Source organism: Perna viridis, chromosome 3 (genome assembly GCF_037379345.1).
Source record: "Perna viridis isolate PV_CMFRI_1.1 ecotype Kerala chromosome 3, ASM3737934v1, whole genome shotgun sequence".
NCBI classification, from domain to species: Eukaryota; Metazoa; Mollusca; class Bivalvia; order Mytilida; family Mytilidae; genus Perna; species Perna viridis.
In genome coordinates this window covers 2,230,308-2,248,629 of record NC_142447.1, presented here as the reverse complement: position 1 = coordinate 2,248,629, position 18,322 = coordinate 2,230,308, and the positions used below count along the sequence as shown (strand labels likewise).

General features: G+C 32.9%; 1 protein-coding gene across 4 annotated transcripts in view; it reads left to right on the top strand.

Annotated features, from left to right (window-relative positions):
- The window catches only part of LOC148620630 (adhesion G protein-coupled receptor L3-like), a 75,763-nt gene that overhangs the window by 25,721 nt on the left and 31,720 nt on the right, over positions 1-18,322 (top strand). Inside the window, exons 13-21 of one of the 4 annotated variants that reach the window (XR_015920929.1) lie at positions 42-341; positions 2,858-3,169; positions 5,209-5,508; positions 10,315-10,614; positions 12,371-12,622; positions 14,747-14,868; positions 15,470-15,532; positions 15,941-16,058; positions 16,357-16,486. Coding sequence is in view for 2 of the 4 variants with exons in the window: in XM_088574295.1 (XP_088430421.1) it covers positions 15,953-15,999; positions 16,357-16,505 (196 nt within the window). In the remaining 2 variants the exon portion in view is untranslated. Of the gene's footprint in view, positions 1-41; positions 342-2,857; positions 3,170-5,208; positions 5,509-10,314; positions 10,615-12,370; positions 12,623-14,746; positions 14,869-15,258; positions 15,533-15,940; positions 16,059-16,356; positions 16,506-18,322 lie in introns of those variants that run through there. The other 3 variants (XR_015920930.1, XM_088574295.1, XM_088574297.1) reach the window with 3 other exon arrangements.

Genomic DNA, 18,322 nt, shown 5'->3' with positions numbered 1-18,322 from the left:
CTGGTTTAGACAGATTTCACTGCGTTTTAATTTTGTTCTAGGATATCCTATTGTTGAGGTGCCAGCAACCATAAATGTGACTTATGGAAATGATGTGATCTTGAAATGTTCTGTTTCTGCTGATCCTCAACACACAGATGTCGTGTGGAAGAAATCACTAAATGGTTTACAGTATGAAAACATCCTAGTTTCACCTGATAAGTACTCAGGATCTACAGTGGAAACACCATCCCTTCTTGTACAGTCTACTGATTTTAGTGATCAAGGGTTTTATATATGCATTGCATGGAATTCTGCTGGTGAAGGACGCAGCAACTCGTTGCTTTTAACAGTGTTAGGGGGTATGTATGATTATTCAGTCTCACAACTATGAAAAAAGCTAAAGATTTTGTCAAGTCATAAGGTTGATTTTAAATGTATTCATTATTTTAAATTACAAGCAATTCAAGTTTGAAGTGATAAAATTACATGGTTATAGTTATCATAACTGATAGCCATTTATACTTATGTCCTAGATGTCATGCAGGCATTTATACCTATGTCCTAGATGTCATGCAGGCATTTATACCAATGTCCTAGATGTCATTCAGCCATTTATACCTATGTCCTAGATGTCATGCAGGCATTTATACCTATGTCCTAGATGTAATTCAGCCATTTATACCTATGTCCTAGATGTCATTCAGCCATTTATACCTATGTCCAAGATGTAATGCAGGCATTTATACCTATGTCCAAGATGTCATTCAGCCATTTATACCTATGTCCTAGATGTCATGCAGGCATTTATACCTATGTCCTAGATGTCATTCAGCCATTTATACCTATGTCCTAGATGTCATTCAGCCATTTATACCTATGTCCTAGATGTCATGCAGGCATTTATACCAATGTCCTAGATGTCATGCAGGCATTTATACCTATGTCCTAGATGTCATGCAGGCATTTATACCTATGTCCTAGATGTCATGCAGGCATTTATACCTATGTCCTAGATGTCATTCAGCCATTTATACCTATGTCCAAGATGTAATGCAGGCATTTATACCTATGTCCTAGATGTCATTCAGCCATTTATACCAATGTCCTAGATGTCATGCAGGCATTTATACCTATGTCCTAGATGTCATTCAGCCATTTATACCTATGTCCTAGATGTCATGCAGGCATTTATACCTATGTCCTAGATGTCATTCAGCCATTTATACCTATGTCCTAGATGTCATTCAGCCATTTATACCTATGTCCAAGATGTAATGCAGGCAATTATACCTATGTCCTAGATGTCATTCAGCCATTTATACCTATGTCCTAGATGTCATGCAGGCATTTATACCTATGTCCTAGATGTCATGCAGGCATTTATACCTATGTCCTAGATGTCATTCAGCCATTTATACCTATGTCCAAGATGTAATGCAGGCATTTATACTTATGTCCTAGATGTCATTCAGCCATTTATACCTATGTCCTAGATGTCATGCAGGCATTTATATCTATGTCCTAGATGTCATTCAGCCATTTATACCTATGTCCTAGATGTCATGCAGCCATTTATACCTATGTCCAAGATGTAATGCAGGCATTTATACTTATGTCCTAGATGTCATTCAGCCATTTATACCTATGTCCTAGATGTCATGCAGGCATGATTTTATTTCATATTTGTGGTGATGGGTATTGATAAGAAACTGTGAACTTTGAGCTGGTCCATCATTTCAGTTTCAAACCTACATTATAGATAATACCTAATTTCCATTATCTTGCAAAATCATAAATATATATACATATTTAAAATATACAAGTATATATTGAAACTATATATATGTTAGTTAATTGAAACTATATACATGTATATATAGTTTCAATTAACTAACAATTAACTAATTGTGTTTAAATGATGTAGAAACATTAATTGTAAAAAGACATGTTCAGGGGGAGATAATTGGCAAGAATGGTTCAATAGAAATGTAATGAGGTAAATTTTTTTTTTAATATAGCAGAAGAAAGAGTTTTGTGAACCCCAATTTTCTATTTTGAAATATAAAAGAAAACAATTTTATTTGTTCTGTATATAAATTTATAAGAATTGTTTTAAATAGTTTGCTATATAGTGAAAATTCTCCCTACAGAATATAGAGATTTCATTACTTTTTTGGCAATGCAGGTATTTTTTGTTTTGAAGGAGGTACTTTTCATCATTTTCTTTTATTAAAATGTATGAAATTTTGAAATTCAGGAAGTGCCTTTCATTAGCTTATTACCTGGTACCGCCTCTAAATGAAAGGCTTGAGAATCCATATAAAATGTTGTTATTAAGGCTCTATTATCACAAAATTTAATTTGGGGAGCTATGTGTTTTACATTAAAATTTTGAAGTATGTTTATTCAAGGTCATCATTGAGGAAAACTATGAAAATCTATTGACTAGAAATATTAGCTGTAATCGGCCTTAAAGTTTTTTTTTTTCAATATGGAAATATTGGGAACATGCTTTAACAATCTAAAGCCATTCCTTGACACAATTGCTAGGATTTGTATGGTTAAAATATCTTTAAAGTTGTTGACACATTTTATCAATATTGCCAACTTATAAAATGTGTCCTAAATTAAAGTGATCAACTTGTCAATTTTGACACATTTTGGCTCAATTTTGCACTTTAGTTTCCATGTTATTCATGCTTGAATTGCAAAAACAAATCTTTAGTTAATAAAGTAAGCGTACATTTTCTAAATATTTTGCACTATTCATGTTGGATTTAAGGGTCTGATTTCTTATCATGAACATGCTCCTTACTTGATGTGGTCCAAGATGTATTTTCATCTATGCATTCTCATACTCCTCCTATATTTTAAGGTTACCCAATTATAGATGTGCCAGATGATGCCAGTGTAGTGTATGGAGAAACTGTGACCTTGAACTGTACAATCCACTCATCTCCTCCTCACTTTGAGGTCAAGTGGCAACGGTCTACTGACTTTTCGCACTTCATCGACATTGACTTGACCCTGAACAAATACAGTGGTTCAACTTTGGATATGCCATCTTTAATAATCAATAATATTGATTGGGATGATGGAGGTTATTATCAGTGTACAGCTAGAAATGATGTTGGTTTGGGACAGAGTTCCCCATTAATTCTTACTCTCTTGGATAATATAAATATAGGTAAGTTTGCCTGACTTTTAAGGAGTCATGTTTGTCTTGATTTATGTTAAGTCTCTCTTGTTTGATACACAATTCAATGTTTATATCAAGGATCTAGAAGTCAACAGATGTCACTGAAATGTAAGTGTTTGTAAGAATCAGGCAAAATGGGAAAAATAAGCAACATGCGTGTCAAAACCCCACTGATTTGACAATGAAATATCACTCAAGGATGCTGTCTCTATTTGGAAAGACCATTATTTGTTCTCTGCATCATAGGATTTTCTCAGCAATTTTTCAATAGAATCTTTAGAAATAAATTTTTTACAGCGTTATCTGCCCTTGAAATGTTCATGTTCTGTTCATTTCAATGAAATTGTAACTCAGTGGTCCAGCATGATATGAAAAATCTTGTCTGTTTTCCTTGATTCTGATGGTGCAAATAGTCAAATTACACTATCAGAATGACCCTTTTTTTTCATACCATGTTTCACCTACTGTCTGATTCTTACAGGGACTGACATTTAATAAGTACAGCTCAGCCTTTAAATCAGACAGAAGCTTATAATTAGTGGTTTATCAATTTGTCCATCCTAAATTATTTTTTGATTGGTAATCCTTCTGTAGGCATCATTGAAACTCTATTCAAAAATAAAAGTGCAAAAGAAAGTTGCCCACTTGAGATATTGGTTATATTATACAGCAGATAAGTGTGGAAAAATCTCACACCAGAATCAGTCAAAAAATATTTCACCATATATAACAGGTCCAAGGAAATTAACATAAAAGTTGTTTTTGGGATGTAACAAATGTATTTGAATAGTTTCATTTATTACCTTGAGATCAATCACCCCCTGCCTGGATTTTAGACAGAACCATATCTAAGTAGGGTGTTCAATCATATTAAAGGTTCTCATAACAATGACCTGTTTGACCAGAGCAGGATGTCCATTTTCGATTTAATTTAAGGAGGTAGACCTAGGGTTAGGGACATAACTCTTGAAATCGGTGATAAGTTTTTATCATATTCAATTTCACCAAAGCCTTTCAAGCTTACATTTGAAACAGAATGAAATCAGTCCAAGATACTTTGATGCTTACATGTACATGAGATTGATGTAAAATGCTGAATACAAATGTTCCAATGATTTGTAAGAGTTGTGTCCCTTACCCTACGTCTACCTCCTTAATTATACAACACGCAACAAAGTTGTAATGGGTATAATGTTCTTGACCCGTCAGTCCATTAGTCCATCTTCAGTTTTCTGGACTTTTTTTTCTAAACGCTTGCAGATATTGACATGATATTTGGTAAATAAGTTCACCATGATAAGTTACAGGTCAAGTTTAACTTTTGTTCTGCTCCAATGATTTTTACCGAAATTACGAGCCTTGAACTTAGCAAATTCACAGAAAAAAAATGTTTTCCGAACTTTTTTTCTAAATGCTTGCAGATATTAACATGATTTTTGGTATATAAATTCACCATGATAAGTTACAGGTCAAGTTTAATTTTCATTCTATTCTGATGATTTTTATCGAAATTATGGGCCTTGAATCAATTAGAAATTAAGTTATAAGGTGTGTTTCTAAATCACGGTCAGGTTACATGAAATAATGTGGTCTGGGCAAGTTTACACTTTTCATGATCTGACCTCATCTACACTGTTGGTGGTTTTACCTGGAATACATTTTCTAGGTAAGACGACCAATATAAGATGAGGTCACATGGTCTGGGCAGCCAACATATGCATTGATGGTTGATCTGACTTCGGCATTTTTCTATAGTGCATCTCAACTAAATTTGATCTATGAATATCTTAAAAAGGCAAATTTTACAAACATTTTGATGGTAATTTCTGAAGGTTATTGGGCATAAATACTTGGTTAATGCCATAAAATCTCTGTGTATTTTTTCTTCATATGCCACACCTTATATATATTTTGCCTGATTCTTAGATGTAGAAGTACTTAAAAGTTCATTTATTCCCTATACATGTTGTTTTGTTATAATTTAAATTTTCAGAATTTAAAAGTATGTTTTGCTTTTTAATTATCAGGTTATCCACTAGTGGAAGTTTCAAATGACTCTAGTCTATATAGTGGAGAGATGGCTATTTTATATTGTTTTGTGAGGTCCAGTCCTCCCCACACTATCGTCAAGTGGCAGAAATCTACAAATAAATCTCAGTTCATTGACATTGATTTGACCTTGAACAAATATGGTGGTTCAACAGTACAGAGTCCCCATTTGATAATTAATTCGGTGGGACTTAATGACAAGGGTTATTACAGATGTGGTGCTAAAAATGATGTTGGTTGGGGTCATAGTTCTCCTATGTTTCTAAATGTAATATATAGTAAGTATGGTTTATGGGACATTTATGGGTGTAAAATTTTGCTTTTTAGCTCACCTGGCCAAAGGCCATGTGAGCTTTTGCCATCACTTGGCGTCCGTCGTCTGTCCGTCGTCTGTCGTCCGTCCATAAACTTTTACATTTCAATCTTCTTCTCTGAAACCACAGGGCCAAATAAAACCAAACTTGACACAAATGTTCACTGGTATGAGGGGATGAAAGTTTGTGATTTTGGTGCCGATCGGAAATTCAAGATGGCCACCACCGAGGATCTTAGTTTAACATTGGACCCTATGGGAGAAACATGTAAAAATCTTCTTCTCGGAAACCACTTGACCAAATTAAACAAAACTTGACACAAATGTTCACTGATATGAGCAAATGAAAGTTTGTGATTTTGGTGCCAATCGGAAATTCAAAATGGCCGCCACCGAGGATCTTAGTTTAACATTGGACCCTATGGGAAAAACATGTAAACATCTTCTTCTCGGAAACCACTTGACCAAATTAAACAAAACTTGACACTATTAAATGTTCACTGATATGAGGGGATGAAAGTTTGTGATTTTGGTGGCGATCAGAAATTCAAGATGGCCGCCACCGAGGATCTTAGTTTAACATTGGACCCTATGGGAAAAACATGTAAAAATCTTCTTCTCGGAAACCGCTTGACCAAATTAAACAAAACTTGACACAAATGTTCACTTTTATGAAGGGATGTAAGTTTGTTATTTTGGTGCCAATCAGAAATTCAAAATGGCCGCCACCGAGGATCTTACTTTAACATTGGACCTTATGAGAAAAACATGTAAAAATCTTCTTCTCGGAAACCGCTTGACCAAATGAAACAAAACTGGAAACAAATGATCGTTGGCATGAGGAGATGAAAGCTTGTGATTCTTTTGCCATTTCAAAATGGCTGCCACTGTGGATCTTAACTTAACCAAAGTTTCCGCTCGAGAAAATATACATCTAGAGGTCGCCACATGATCTTCAACAAGTGGGAAATTTCCTCCATGTAGCAAGCTCTAAATTGCCCCAATAAAAACAAAGTGGATAAATCAGTGAACACAATACTGAGGGGGGGCTGGAGGGGGTCTGATCCCGGAATCCCGACTTTATTTTTACTAAATCCCGAAATCCCGAACAACAAAGGAACTTAAAAACTGCTAAAATCCCGATTCCCGGTGGATTTATTTCCCGAAATCCCGGGTTTAATTCTCAGAAATCCCGAAATCCTGAGGTTAAAAACCTCTGATCCCAGCATCCCGAAAAAGGTCCGGCCCTTCCTCAATACTATATCAGTTTATCATTTATGGTAAGAAACTAAAATGTTTTTAAAAAAAGACAACTACATGCCAGTGACTATATTTCCTGCCTTGGGACAGGCGCAAACAATATGCAGCGGGGTTAAACTAGTTTTGTTGGATCCAAACCCTCCCCCTCTATACGGTCAAAGGCTAAAATAAATACAAAGTTAGACACACAGTAAAAATCAACCTGAAATACATCCAATTCATTAGAAAAGTACCTCAACAATTATTAACAATAACATAGAAGACAAACAAATGAGGTATAAACAATGAATGCTCGCAGTTACTGAAAGCAAGCTCAGGACACAAATAAGGATGACAAATCTTCAAGCCTCCCAACACAAAAAATATCAGTTACAAAACTTCCAAAGGATTTAGAACTGCAACATCATAGACTATGTTGGTCTAGCAAGAAGTTGTGCAATGACTAAAATGCTAAAATATGAATGATTTAGTTATAATGTAATGATCTAATAATTGTATCAATATTTTTTCCTACAAAGACAAGATTTAATGATCTGACAACAATGTTGAATTTATATCCTTTATGAATCAGTCTATTTAAATAATTCTTAAGATTTGATGACATTGTTTGCATTTATGTGCCTTGTAAACTATATTTCCATACAAAACTGGATGTGAAATGCCTAGTTTAATAAGATTAGTTTTTTAGCAAAGTAATCATGTTGGAGGCTAAGAAACGCTGTGTTTTGCAGAAATTTCATGGATTCCGCAAAACAATGGCAATTTCTGCATTTTTAAAGGCCTGGTTCCGGATTTTAGTATGTTGGGGTTGCAAACTATGCATTATGTCCCCTTTCCAACCTGTCCCATGCAATAATTCCTGTTTACCAATGCTTTAAATTGCAAGAAAATCTTCATCTAAGGAAAATTCCTTGTAAATTTACGCAAAATTATATGAAATATTTAGCAAGTAATTAAACCAGGTGAGCGATACAGGCTCACGTGAGCCTCTGGTTTCAATTGAAATTACTTTATGTTGTATATTTATGGGTGTATGTGTGTAGAATAATATCATAAAAGGCAAAAATGGGTAAAGTTAATTTAATGTTAAGTTCACATTTAATACAGGTTAACTTAACATTAATTTAGTGTAAGAGGAGCTTAACGTTAAATTAAGAAATAAATCATTGAATCTCCATTTTATCCTTGTTTTACCACAGGTTGGCCATTTATGTCGCATTGTTTTACCCTGAGTCAGTGATAAAATGGAGTTTGCATGATTTATTTCGATTCTAATATGACTAGTTTCTTCATAATTTTGAATAGACCCATCATGTGTGTTGTACGAAGTATTTGTCGTGTGTTTATCACTTTTTTACCATGACTGTGATCTAAAGAGTTTTGAAGCATGTCATAACAAAATTAACAATCAACAACTCAGTTATAATTAAAGTTAATTTAGTGTTTAGCTTATGTTAAGTTAATGTTGAATTCTAACAAAAACAATCAAGGATTTAATTATTGATTACTAATGTTATTTTTTACCATCAAGTTAGTACATGTATTAATTTACAGTTAAGTTAACCTGCCTCCATTTTGCCTTTGCACATGTTTTTCTTCTTCTTTAAATATTATACGGAATTCCACCTTTTCATATCTTGATTTTGCATTTCCATGTAGTTTTTTACTGTTTGTTTTTGCTAATTTCCACTTTTTTGTTTGCTTTGTATAATCACGTCTAAGAATTATTCTCTGAAAAATGGCATTGAGGAATTTTGTGGTTTAATCTTTGCTGTTTTTACACTATGACCTGTAACACAAAAATAAAGCTGTCATAAATATGACATTAGAGAAGATTATGATATGATGACTAACTAGGGGCCCACACATGAAACCATATTGGTATAAAATAAACACAAAGAAGTCCAAGAAAATTTCTACTAAATTTCACTTTGTTCAAATTGACATAGATAACATTTTCTGTAGTAATTCATTTCGCTATGGTATTTTATACATATTTCATAGAGTAACTTGCATGGTGTTCTATTGTAACTTACACATTCTTCCTATGGTAACTTACACACTGTTTTATGGTAACTTGCACATATTTCCTAGGGTAACTTGCATGGTGTTCTATGGTAACTTACACATTCTTCCTATGGTAACTTGCACGCAATGTTCTATGGTAACTAACTCATTCTTTCTGTTGTAACTTGGACATTCTTCCTAGGGTAACTTGCACACTGTTCTATGGTAACTTACACATATTTCCTATGGTAACTTACACACGCTGTTCTATGGTAACTTGCACATATTTCCTATGATAACTGTTGCACAGTGTTCTGTTGTAACTTACACATTCTTCCTATGATAACTCTTGCAACTTGTTCTAGTGTAATTTACACATTCTTCCTAGGGTAACTTATACTGTTTTATAATAAATTACTCATTCTTCCTATGGTAACTTACACAATGTTCTATGGTAACTTACTCATTCTTTCTGTGGTAACTTGCTCATTCTTCCTAGGGTAATTTGCACACAGTTCTATGGTAACTTACACATTCTTCCTATGGTAACTTACACATGCTGTTCTATGGTAACTTGCACATATTTCCTAGGGTAACTTGCATGGTGTTCTATGGTAACTTACACATTCTTCCTATGGTAACTTGCACACAATGTTCTATGGTAACTAACTCATTCTTTCTGTTGTAACTTGGACATTCTTCCTAGGGTTACTTGCACACTATTCTATGGTAACTTACACATATTTCCTATGATAACTCTTGCATACTGTTCTATTGTAACTTGCACATTCTTCCTATGATAACTCTTGCATGGTGTTCTATTGTAACTTACACATTCTTCCTAGGGTAACTTATACTGTTTTATAATGACTTACTCATTCTTCCTATGGTAACTTGCACATTCTTCCTAGGGTAACTTACACAATGTTCTATGGTAACTCTCTCATTCTTTCTGTGGTATCCTGCTCATTCCTCCTAGGGTAATTTGCTCTGTTCTATGGTGACTTACACATATTTCCTAGAATAACTTGCACACTGGTCTATGGTAATTTGCACACTGTTCTATGGTAACTTACACATATTTCCTAGGGTAACTTGCACACTGGTCTATGGTTACTAATACATATTTCCTAGGGTAACTTACACACTGTTCTATAGTATCTTACACATTTTCCTCGAGTAACTTGCACACTGTTCTATGGTATTATAATATCAAACTTTTTTGTATGGTAACTTACACATTTTTCAATTGCAACTTACACAGTATTGAGGAATTAACTTAGTGTAGTGTACTGACAAATAGAAGTTGGGAAAGAATTATATATTAAAGAATTTTTTTCTAATATTTCTTTTTCAATACTAATGTACTTCAAATTCTAAAGGATGATCTTCATTTATGATTTCCATGTACCAATGGGTTCAATGTTGTTAGGCTATAAAACATCAGAAAAATGCTGGTGTAGGGGTAATTATGTGCATTATAAAACTTAATTTCTATTCTTAGGCTTCCTTAATGTAACAGTACCACAGGAGATGTATAAAGTCACCTACAGTGAGTCTATCAGGCTCCAATGTTTAGTTGCTGCTGTACCTTCTCCTTTGTCTGTCACATGGCAAAAATTGATAAATGGTAGTTATAAAAACATCACTTGGGATCAGGAGAAGTACAGTGGATCTGCAGTACAGGAGGCATCTTTAATGATTTCCTCAACAAATTGGGATGATGGAGGATTCTACAGATGTACTGCTACAAGTTCACTTAAGGAGAATCAAAGTACACCATTAAAGCTGGCAGTATTTGTTAGTAAGTGTATTGCTGCTTTTTAATTGTCCCTGCCACAACACAATGATACAATATTTTCAATTCTGCAGCAGGGGACATATGGCTACCCCACTATGTATAGCAATCTTATTGTTTTTGAAGGGGTATATATAATCAGTGAGTATGTAGTAGATTTTAATAGCTTGTTGTATCAAAAATGTCATTGCACTCAGGGCCTTAAATCTAGATAGAGAGAAGGAGAAGTTTTAGTGAATTCCATTTGAAAAATAATGATATTGACATTTTTCTCTTTGTGTTCTATCACAAAAAACTTCTCCCTGTCAAGGAGGGGTGAACACAAACAAGGAGAAGTTTTTACTCATTTTTATATCTAGATTGAGCCCTGAACACTTCTACAAAATGTGTGAATTTATTCAGGAATCATAGAGGGTAAAATCATGTTGTATATTTTTATAATTACTAGTTTCATGGATTTTTTAAAAGTCATTTAAGAAATAATTCGTTGAGGGGGTAGATTTGTACTGTCCCTTTGTGTTAAATAATAGAATATTAAGGCCAAACCCATGTCAAATTGAGTATAAATCTATCCCCAGAAGGAATTATTTCTTTTCTAATATGACAAATACGGTAATTTTTGTGACGAAAATTTCCCTGGCGGTAGCCAAGATAACGGCTGTTCCATTTAACCTCCCCAGTATGGATTAAATTTGTATATTCATATCATCGTATGTGTTAAATGTATGTATTTATATAATTGATTTCAATTAGATAACCTTTCAGCCGTTAAATCATCCCATAAACGTTTTTAAATGAGTATATTATCTCTAAGTGACAGCGAAAGAAGAGAGACAGTGTGCAGGTGCTAAAGATGGGGTTGTACAGACACATACTGTTTGACGATATCAAGACGTCATATTAGAATGTTTTTAAGTTTGTGGGTTTACTTTGGTCATAACAGTTATAGTGGAAATTTAACTTTTCATTTAGAATTTTAATTTGTGGTCTGACCTAGCCACGAAAACTACAAAAATAATAACATATAAAAAAAAGGTTTGTCAACAGTTTTTTGTGTAAGGATAATAAAAAACCAAAAAGTTGAGGTTTTACAATATTAACTAATATAAGATGTATTTGGTAGAACCCTATGGCCCTTTAAGGAAAGGTCTTACCCAGCCAGAAATGCCATTTATGATAACCAAATTGTCTGATGCATATGATAACCATATTGTCTGATGCATATAACCATATTGTCTGATACATATGATAACCATATTGTTTGATGCATACAACCATATTGTCTTATTATATACAGTAAGCTTATTAATATAATCACATTTTCCAAATGGTTTCCATATGCATCACACAACATGATTATCATAAATGGCAGGAATTAAATAATGTGTAGATTGGCATCTTGTAATCCTCCATTCCAAAGAGTAGGTATTTTAAATTTTAAAAGGTGGAGGGTAGTCGTGGAAAAGGGTATTTTTTTATTCTCATACCTCCTACAAAGCTTTGAATAATTTTGATGAAATTTACCCCATCCACCAGAACTGCGGCCCCATTTTTAAAAATTTTTTTTAGAGGCTATAGGGAAAGAGAATCTACTAATTACATTTAATTGGTGTAAGGGGAGGAGATTATGATACATTGTTGATAAAACTACACAGCACATAGTAATCAAGTTTTTTTTCTCTGTATTTTGTTAGCTAGCCCATTGACAATGTGTCAGCAAATTTTCTGTGATTTACTACTATGTTCTTTTTCTTTTTTTCAGTGGCTCCAACTTTAGAAGTAAAAGTTGTAAACTACAAAACTCTTGTAATAAATTACTGGTACAACAAAATAACATATTACAATGAAACCCAGCATTTTATCCTTCACATTAATGGAACAACAAGAGAGCTTCCTGTCAATGAACAGAATTACTCAATCTCACTAGCAGAGAATACAGTCTATTCTCTATATATAAAGTCATATACAAGTTATGGAGTTGGTTCATCCCCCATCAAAATTGTCAAAACATTAGGTATGTTTATTAATCCACTATATACATTGTGTGGTTGAGTAGGAATTGCTCTGTGTATCTGTCCCTCCATTACCCTGTTCATCTGTATTCATATCTTGTTGAATGTTAGTCCTGTTGTAATGGTGTTTTTCAGAAGAATCCCCTGTACCTAATTTTCAGATCTATTGTCACATTAATGATTGAAATGACATATTAGGAAACTACAATGAGAAGTAGACACAATTGACCATACTTTTGTGGCTTCTCCAAAAACGGGAAAATAAATTCAGTGAAATATTACTTTGAGCCCAAGAACTTTGTGCACTACTGAGCATTGGCCAAGATAAAAAAACACTAAAATTTTGGGATTCCTTTTTTTCCTAAAATCGTGATCAAAATCCTACACCCACAAAAAAAACCTGCAAATATGGTAGTCTTGTTTACAGGATACACTAATTCACAGTACCTGAACTGATCCGCATAGCTATTTAAAGGATCAATGACATATGGTTGAATTATCGCTGATGGATCAAAAACCTATGACTGATCTGATTGTGGTGTTTGTGAAAAGATGGATAATTGGTTCATGTAAATTTCAGAATTTTTATTGGAATGAATCCAATAAAGTGACATACAGTATTTAATTTACTTTGAATTATAAATATGACTTCCACAATTTTGTATTTCATTACAAAAAAATGCAAATAAATAATAAAAAAAAAACTGAAGTGAACCATTCTGTAAAATTTATTAACCAATCAGCAGTCATGTGGTGTAAAATAGAAGCAATCACCTGTTTAATGGATTGATTTGATGGATTGATGACTGATCGGAAACTGATCAATGATCAATTATGGATAACAACATTTAAATTACTTCGGTTGGTTCAGGTATTGTCAGCCTTGTTCTGCTTATAGGAATATCATTGTAGATATGTGTAAAACATAACCCCTTTACTGTTTGGTGAAGTGCTATTAATTTTGTGGCAAAACAAAAACACAAGATGGAGTCAGGACTAACTAGCACATGAACAGCACAGTATTGTACATTTGATTCAGTTATGTCTATAGAAAAATAAAAAAAAGATTCAAAAGTTCAATATGGCAACTATCATAGTGATTTTCATATTAGTATACTGTGAAAATACTATTGTTTGTGGGGTTCCAATTTTTGTGGGTAAGCCAAACTACGAAATGTGGTTCCCAAGGGAAGGAGATTTCCATTGATGTGTATACCTATAACGTCAATACAATGAATTCAAGAATCCTGGAACTTGTGTTTCTTCCCTAGTCCACAAATTAGAGAACTTTCATTGTAGTAAGAACTGTCTTCTTCAAACTCCTTTTGCAATAGAAGTCAACAGACTGATTTTTTGTGCTTATGCTAAAAATCTGTATATCTAATATAAAATCCTTTGGGACTGAAGAGTTGATTAAGACAGGTTTGTGATTTATACCAGTTATGTAAGAACTTCAGTTAATATTTGTTTTCAAGAGTAATCAAGGGAACCAAGATTTTAGCAGAAATCTAAAGAATGTAATCCAGGGACAAAGACCAGACATGGGAAACGGACAAACACAACAAAGAACATAAAGTAACTAAAATAATATATACAAAGTAACAAAAGTAAATGAGAAGCTGTGTTGATTTTCACAAAAAGTCGTAAGTGTAAAGTTGATCATAAGTAATGATGGCACAACCTAAAATATCATTGTAACGTCATAATTAACGAGTAATTTCACACTTACAACTTTTTTTGAAATTGACACCTGGGACTCCACTAAAAACTGGGAGCATGGACCAGGTGCATCTGTTTCCTGTTTATTCAGGGTTTTGACATGTTTTACGTACTGCCACATTTGGTGTGAAGGTCTGAATTATTAATTTTTTTTTCACCACCTCGGAAAACTTAATGAATTATCTTAGGCCAAAAAAAGGAATATATCTGTTTCTAGGTACTGTGCCTACCCTATAAATTGTATGGCCATTTTGGATCAAGTGTGGTAAATGTTTCCTCATTAACTCAATGTAAAATGTTCTTGAAAAATAAAATAATTTTCCTACCTACCGCCCTATTTTTTCTTACTGGTAGTAGGAAACAAGTTTTTAATTATTTTTTTTTTTGCCTTATCATTTCTTTCACAGTTATTCCAGTGTTTTCCAAATGTATAGCATCCATTAAGATTACAAGTCTTTCATTTGATGACAGTTTGTTGGACACAGAATCCTATGGTTACAGAAGTCTTGTCATGAATGTCACAAATAGTGTAAGTTTCTGACAGTAGACAAAATAACATGACTGTTTTTGTTCAAATGTAGTCAAATTTGTTTCATTTATATAATGTAAACCAACTTATTTTCACATTTCAGGATATCAGTTCAATTTTGCGATGCAATTAAAAAAATATTGCTTGCATTAATTACTGCAAATTTGAGATTGAAGCCAAAAATGTGAATTTAATTTTTGCTGTCGTTAGAAATATCATTTATCATTTTAATATATATTTTTTAAATTCTATAATGCAAGTTATAATTATTGTGATTAAAGTCATTTATATTTTTTTGACAATAATATATCATCACAATTATTTCTGAACTTACAGTATATCACTGATGAACTTGTGGTTAATTTTCCAAAATTAAGGGATTTATTTTTGTGTCCTTTATTTTTTCTTAAAATAAGTTGGTTTTCAGGATATTAGAAATTAAACATATTGGGAATATTTCTGCTTTTATTTTTTTCTTTCAACCTGTTACTTTAACTCCACTTTAACAAATACTTGTATGCCTCCGTATGTTGTAGCTGACCAACATTTAATATTTTATCTAACACTTTTAACAGTACTTGCACATTTCTTTTAAAACAAGTTGTGGTAATGGATCTCCTGCATGATACCAATGTTTCCAGATAGAATTTTAACGTGACTTAGGGTGAGTATTGATTATTCCAAGCATAGATTTCACTTTTGCATACTTTAAGCTGTCTTTTTTTCACCATTACACAATTCTGCAACACCACCTCGGACAGTAGTAAATTCTAGATTTTTTCTAGAATGGTATGTCTGTGGTTTAAGAATTCTCTATTCAGTCCTGCCACATGTACTAAACAATGTTTGTGGGTATATAGGGCTGCCTATCTGTTTGCCTGTCCATTAGTCTGTACACATTTTATTAATGCTGTTACTCCTCTGCTCTGACTAAACCAAATGTTGTTTGATACTGGTTTTACTTAACATGTCCACAGAATCTTGATACAAACATAATTCTCTTGATTCCTATTTATTCCATCCGTCTGAAGTTTTTATGATAAAGAATTTGAATTTAATTTCTTGTTTAAAGGTGGAAAGTGCTATGATTGAAACACCAGGATTTGTGTCTACTGAAATTGTCACGATCAGGTTTGTGGTGTAGTAGTTGTCTCTTCAATTCTATCTCCTTGCCAAGAAAGTTGTAACAGGTATGACATAATTTTTCTATTGACATGGTAGGTCTGTTATGGATTTTTGTATCCTTATCATGTAGCCAAATCATGTTTATGTATTAAATTTTATTATAAATATTCAGTGTTTAAAGTTATGTCCATTTCATCATCTTTTCATGGAGTACATGTACCTTGTCATAAACTTGAATTATAATTGACAAAGTTCACCTATTGGTTTTTAGGGTTTTCTTTATTGTTTTTTGTTATTGTAAAAACATGGTATCATTTGTGAGTAAAGGCTACCCATACATGTCTTTTTTCTCCATTTTACTAGGTCAGGCAGTGTGATTGTTGATACTGTTATCACTAAGAATCAGTTCGCAAGTTTTCAGCAGATTTTTGATGCTTTAGAACCTGCCGTTAGAACAGGCAGTATTGGCAACCTGATTGTTGATCCAATTTACTATCGATTCCTCATTGGAGGTAATTTTGGTGTGAATTAAGTTCTACAGTAGAACCTGCTTATGATCAGACAATAGGGACTTGCTTGTGACTTTGTCCAGTGTGATTGGTCTGTAGTATGGATCAACTTCATATCTATGAAATTCTACAGTAGAACCTGCTTAAAGTAGATCATACCTAATATTTCTTGTATATAGATTTTCCTAGCTTTCTCAAAGATGTAATTGAACGAATATGATTAAGACTTTTAATGTAAAAAACATTGGTCACCAAACATGATTTCAGGATAGTTGAGCCTTAATAAAGGCAATTTTTTACAACATTTTATAAGGATTTTAAGAAAATTTTCAGTGTTTCATGAACTATTAAAATGCTGGTATGGAGAATTTCTTGTATATTTATATTAAGAACATTTGACTGACATATTTTCAAATTTCCAAAAAAATAGGGGTCACCAAACTCTTTTTCTTGTAACACTATTATAACTAAAATTCCAATTACATTTCCATAGATCATTTTCTTGCCAATTATCTCCCCGTGAAAGAGTCTTTTATGTCAAGGTATCAGTCTTGTATTACATATTCCTGAGTAGGTGTGTCAAAACATTGAGGCTAAAAAATATAGTGCGCTTCCTTTTTGCCTGTTCCTGTTTTTGTTTCTTGGCCAATGACTATCATTTTTCATCAAAAGTACAGGGTAAATATCAAGCTATGACACAAAAACTTGTTTTTGAGGAAAAACAGTATTTTCATGGAAAATAATATTTTATGAACTCAAAATAAAAGTGAAAGTAGAAAAAAGTCTTTTTTTAGTTTGACCTGTCCTGGTGTACCAAAGTTTGTGCCCTTTTTTTCTAAAATGGACCTAAAAATTATTTTTGACATTTCCGTAATTGAAAAACATGGTCGAAAGTTAGATTGAAACTCCTTGTCTATTTTTTTTTAAAAATCATGAAAATTTAAGGTATACTATAGAAACCTATGGGGCAAAGAATACAAGACTGAGACCTCAAATACGTCTAATAGTTAATTGAAAATATTTATGTCTGAATGATTTTGCAAGACAACAGAAAAGAAGGCTCTGTTTTAATACGTATGATCTACTTTAATTAGACCATATTGACTTGCTTGTAGCTTGTCTAGTATGATCTATTTATAATAGTAATCAGCTTCATATAAATGGAACATTTTTGTTTGAGTTAAGACAGCAATGGGATGCACATGTTCCGTTGACATATTTCTTTTAGTTCATTTAAGCCAATCCTCAAAAATGGATAAAAAAAATAATGTCACCATTGTGGAGTGTTCTAGAATTCCACTTTCACAAATGCAATTTTGGTATGAGAAAGTTGTTTATCCCTTTCCCTTTGGCAAGTAGAAAACCAAAATTTATTTTGACTGATATGTTAATTTTGGAAAGCAAACTTCAAGTGTGGGAAAATTAATCTTCAATTAGACTTTTCTTGTGCAAAAATCCCAGAACACTGATTGTGTCTAGACTGTATAGTGGTAAGCTTTTTTTAACTATACTATATTTTTCTTGGTCGTTAATGCATTTGAAAATCTTTCTTTATAGGATTTAACATTTTTTTTACTGGGATCCATTATAGCTAGTACAAACTAAACCATTTCACTAACAATTGATTTACATACAAAGGACTTATATTATCACTGCAGTTTAGTTTACATTGATAATGAAAGTAAAACATCAATGTTGTGCTTATCAAATAACAAGAACAATCAACTTGAAGAAACTTAACTGGAAGCTTCTCAGCCAATCATAAGACAGTATTCCCCATGTGATTATACTGTTGCTAGAGTTACAAGCTATATGACATA